The sequence below is a fragment of the Ailuropoda melanoleuca genome, chromosome 2 (assembly GCF_002007445.2).
Source record: "Ailuropoda melanoleuca isolate Jingjing chromosome 2, ASM200744v2, whole genome shotgun sequence".
Lineage (NCBI taxonomy): Eukaryota > Metazoa > Chordata > Mammalia > Carnivora > Ursidae > Ailuropoda > Ailuropoda melanoleuca.
In genome coordinates, this window is record NC_048219.1 from 123,276,886 (window position 1) to 123,280,743 (window position 3,858).

The 3,858-nt window shown below is 47.6% G+C and overlaps 1 protein-coding gene across 2 annotated transcripts in view; it reads right to left on the reverse strand.

Annotated features, from left to right (window-relative positions):
• Positions 1–3,136, reverse strand: part of STAM2 (signal transducing adaptor molecule 2) — a 46,133-nt gene extending 42,997 nt beyond the window's left edge. For both annotated transcript variants that reach the window (XM_011233557.3, XM_002926198.4), the window contains exon 1: positions 2,876–3,136. In XM_011233557.3, coding sequence (XP_011231859.2) covers positions 2,876–2,915 — 40 coding nt within the window. In that variant the 5' untranslated portion in view covers positions 2,916–3,136. The remainder of the gene's footprint in view (positions 1–2,875) is intronic.
• Positions 3,137–3,858: the final 722 nt, after the last annotated feature.

Below are 3,858 nucleotides of genomic sequence, written 5' to 3' on the forward strand. Positions count from 1 at the left end.
AAACGCCGGGATCACGCCCTGAGCCGAAGGCAGAAGCTTAACCGCTGTGCCACCCAGGCGCCCCGACATATTCCTTTTTAACACTACACACTCTGTCTTCCTACTGTGGCTCTGTCCCTCATATTTCACTTTCCTCTTGAGTTCTCAGAGTGGCTGCCCCAACCAAGCTCCACCTCAAGAACCCTACACACCCACTTTAAGATGTGGAGGTGGGGGAGGATGGTAGTATGTGTGTGGATATAGTTGCTTTTTTTGCTTGACACAGCCTCAAAGGAATTTTACAGAACAAAACAAAAATCTAGATTTGAAGAAACCAAATAAAATATTTCAAGAGCTCTAATGCTACTATAGCTAATATGCCCTTCAGGATTTGTGGGATCTGACTCCAAGAAGAAAATAGGAACTTGCTGGAGATCCTTACTTCCTAGCCTTTGGCCTGCTTCCATTTGACAAGTCATATACTATCATCAACTTATGAATGCCTTTGTAGACATCTTGACCCACTACAGCTTTTTCTCAAGGTCTGAGGGAAGAATTTCTTCCCAAATGAATGACATCAGACAAGAATGCTCGACCTCCAGTGAAGCTCCACCTCGAAAGGAACGCGGTTTCATCTTTAAAAACCCTTAATTATAAAATGACCATATCATACATATAGTTAGAGGTGGTTACTTCCTGCAGGCAGAATTGCCGTCAAGAAAGGAAAAGGAGAGGGGCGCCTGGGTGGCACAGCAGTTAAGTGTCTGCCTTCGGCTCAGGGCGTGATCCTGGCGTTATGGGATCGAGCCCCACATCAGGCTCCTCCGCTATGAGCCTGCTTCTTCCTCTCCCACTCCCCCTGCTTGTGTTCCCTCTCTCACTGGCTGTCTCTATCTCTGTCAAAGAAATAAATAAAATCTTAAAAAAAAAAAAAAAAAGAAAGGAAAAGGAGAGAGAGACAGAATAATATCAACATCTTTACAGAGAAAGCACGTGCCTGAAGGTCCTTGTTGTCTTTTCAGGGAAGATGACTTTTAAAGAAAGAAGGAATGTAAAGCATCTTGTGTATTTCCAGTACTATATTTATCATACTATATTGCAATTATAATTTTACATATGTATGTATCCTCCACTAGACTGAGAGTTCCTTGAGGGCAGGAACTCAGTCTATTAAACTTTTGTGTCCTCAGAAATTAAAACAATATAGATACACACATTAATCATTCAATGTATGTTTGTTGAATGAAAAGTGAACAGAAGAATGACAAAAAAAAAACCCAATGATAATAAAAATCTGACTGAATCAAAAAGGGTAAGTGAAAAGGCAACGACACTGCAAAGGAACATATTCCTGTAGACATCCCACGTTAAATAATAACTTGCTTATATTACTTAATTATTTCAAATTAAAAGGAGATTTCAGTTCTGAAAAATGTAATATATAACTTTTCCTCTGTGATATGGATTTAAGGGCAATTTAAACTCCTTAGTATTTCATTCCACTTTTTCTACTAATTCCATTCACGACTATTTTTTTTTTTAAAAGATCTTATTTATTTATTTGAGAGAGAGAGCGAGCAGTGGGGAGGGGCAGAGGGAGAGGAAGAAACAGACTCCCCACCGAGTGTGGAGCCCCATCCCGGGCTAGAACCCAGGACCCGGAAATCATGACCTGAGCTGAAGGCAGGCGCCCATCCAACTAAGCCACTCAGGTGCCTCCCATTAACATGTCTAAAAGAAGTTACTGGTGGGGGGGGGCACTTGGATGGCTTAGTTGGTTGAACATCTGACTCTTGATTTCAGCTCAGGTCATGATTTCAGAGTCATGAGATCAAGGCCGTGTTGGGTGCAGTGCCTACTTCAGATATTCTCTCTCTCTCTCTCCCAATCCTCCCTCAAGGAAAAGAAGAAGAAAAAGAAGTAGTAGTAGTAGTGATAGTTGTTGTTGTTGTTAGTGGTGGGCCTCAATCAAACTTGCTCTTTCATCCTCAAACTGTCTTTTGTACAGTGACTTCAATCATACTTGAACAAGTACTTGAAGCTGTGATTGGTGGCACTGCCAATGAAATAATCTATACACGGCAGTGTTTTTTATTTGAACAGCAGTACCTCCTTTCCTATAATAATATTAAACTGTGATCCACTATACAGGGACCTCAGGAGTAACTGGGCGGAAGGCCAGTTTATTTTACTGTTCTTCTAGTGCCCAAAATAGTTCTCATATCGTATTAACTTTTTTCTCATTCCAATCACTAAAAACATCAGCGCTCTAACAACTCCAATAAATAAAAGTTTTTCTTAACTATTTTGAGATCCTAGGGCTTTCCTTTTAATACTCTAAGACAGAACATCTCATAGCACTTGCGCCATCCATGGAGAGTAACAATTCCAACCACTGTAAATAAATCCTGAAGCTGTGCTATCAGAGCTCGGACGCGTTTGTATAGGAGCGAAGTGAAATAGGGCTTTCCTACTGAATGGAGGCAAGTCGAGGTCTCTGGTGTTGGGCTGCCTCAGACAGCAGGGTCTTTCCACCGCTGCATCATCTACAAGTGGGGGGGGGGGAGGTGATGAACCAACTGTAGACGGAGCAGGAAGTTTGTATCATCAACTCTGCAATTGCTTAATTGGTCCAGTCCCCAGCGAGCCACAGGCTCTTCCCTATTCCTGCGGTCGGCAAGAGGAAGGACCTTCTTTCGGGGACTCCAACCTCAGGTGTGCAAGAGGCACTCCCCAGACCGCTACCGACGCGTCAAAGTAGCTCCCGGAAAACGGGCGGCGAGCCAGGGGCGCCGCCCCCCTTCTCTCTCTTTCCTTGGCTTTCCAGTCCCCGGAGTCGCCGCCGCCCACTTTCCAGCAAGACAAACAGCGGCCCGAGCCCGTGCCCAGCACTTACCCACGTCTTGCTCGAAAGGGTTAGCGGTGAAAAGAGGCATCCTGCCGTCGTCCGAGCCCTAATCGCTGTGGTCTGGCCGTGGCAAGGCGGCTACTCCTGGCTGGGTGACCCGAGGCCGCCGCTTCCTAGACGGCTCGGCTCCGACCGCGTCCTCGCACTTCCGCCACAGCACCTGCCCGCCTCCCGCCTGACGGGCCAGCTCCGGATCCGCACTCCACCCCCGCGCTCCGGCCTAACTCTCTTCCCGGGACGAGTTGCCGCCAGCGTGCGGATCCTTTCAGCGCTCCTGTCGCCGCCGCCTCCCTGGAAGAGGCCCCAGCCTTTGTCCCAGGCTTCCTTGGGGGGTCAGGCGGCCGCCGCGGCCACCTTTCCATCGCTAGGACCCCGGCAAGCCACGGAGCAGGGGACCTTCGGGGCCGGAAGTTGTCGCGCCTAGAACTGGGCAACCCTAAAGGCCCGGAAGCCGCCGTGCGGGCGGCGACACTGAAGGGGCGCAGTCGTGCGGCATTTTCCGCATTCAGAGGCTCTAGTTCTCGCTCATTTAATTCGTTCCTAAGCTGCAGTCTAATCCTTCGAGGGCTTCCCAGTGGCTGCGTTTGCGTCACAGTTCCGTTGCTCTGGAAACGGATGGAGCCTTGGCGTCTAACACCTGCTGGAATAACCACCCTGGAAAGCAGTGGTCAAAGTAACTATAGCTCTGTGGGGATTCTTTTAACTTTTCCCTTTCCATCATGTCCTCGCCCTGAAAACACTGCTCGACTGTAGGAATCCAAAGGCGAGTGAGGCTGACAGTTCTATAGGGCCAGTGGATAGCATGCGCAGGACAGCATATTACGATCCCTATAGGGGCCACAAATCAAATTTCCGTAGGAGCCATCCAGTTATTTAAGTGAATAGAAAAGTGCAGGTGCGCTTCCCAACCACAAATTCCCTATCCCTCTTACCCTTGCCCCTTGCTTGCATTATCTATAGCATTTATCACT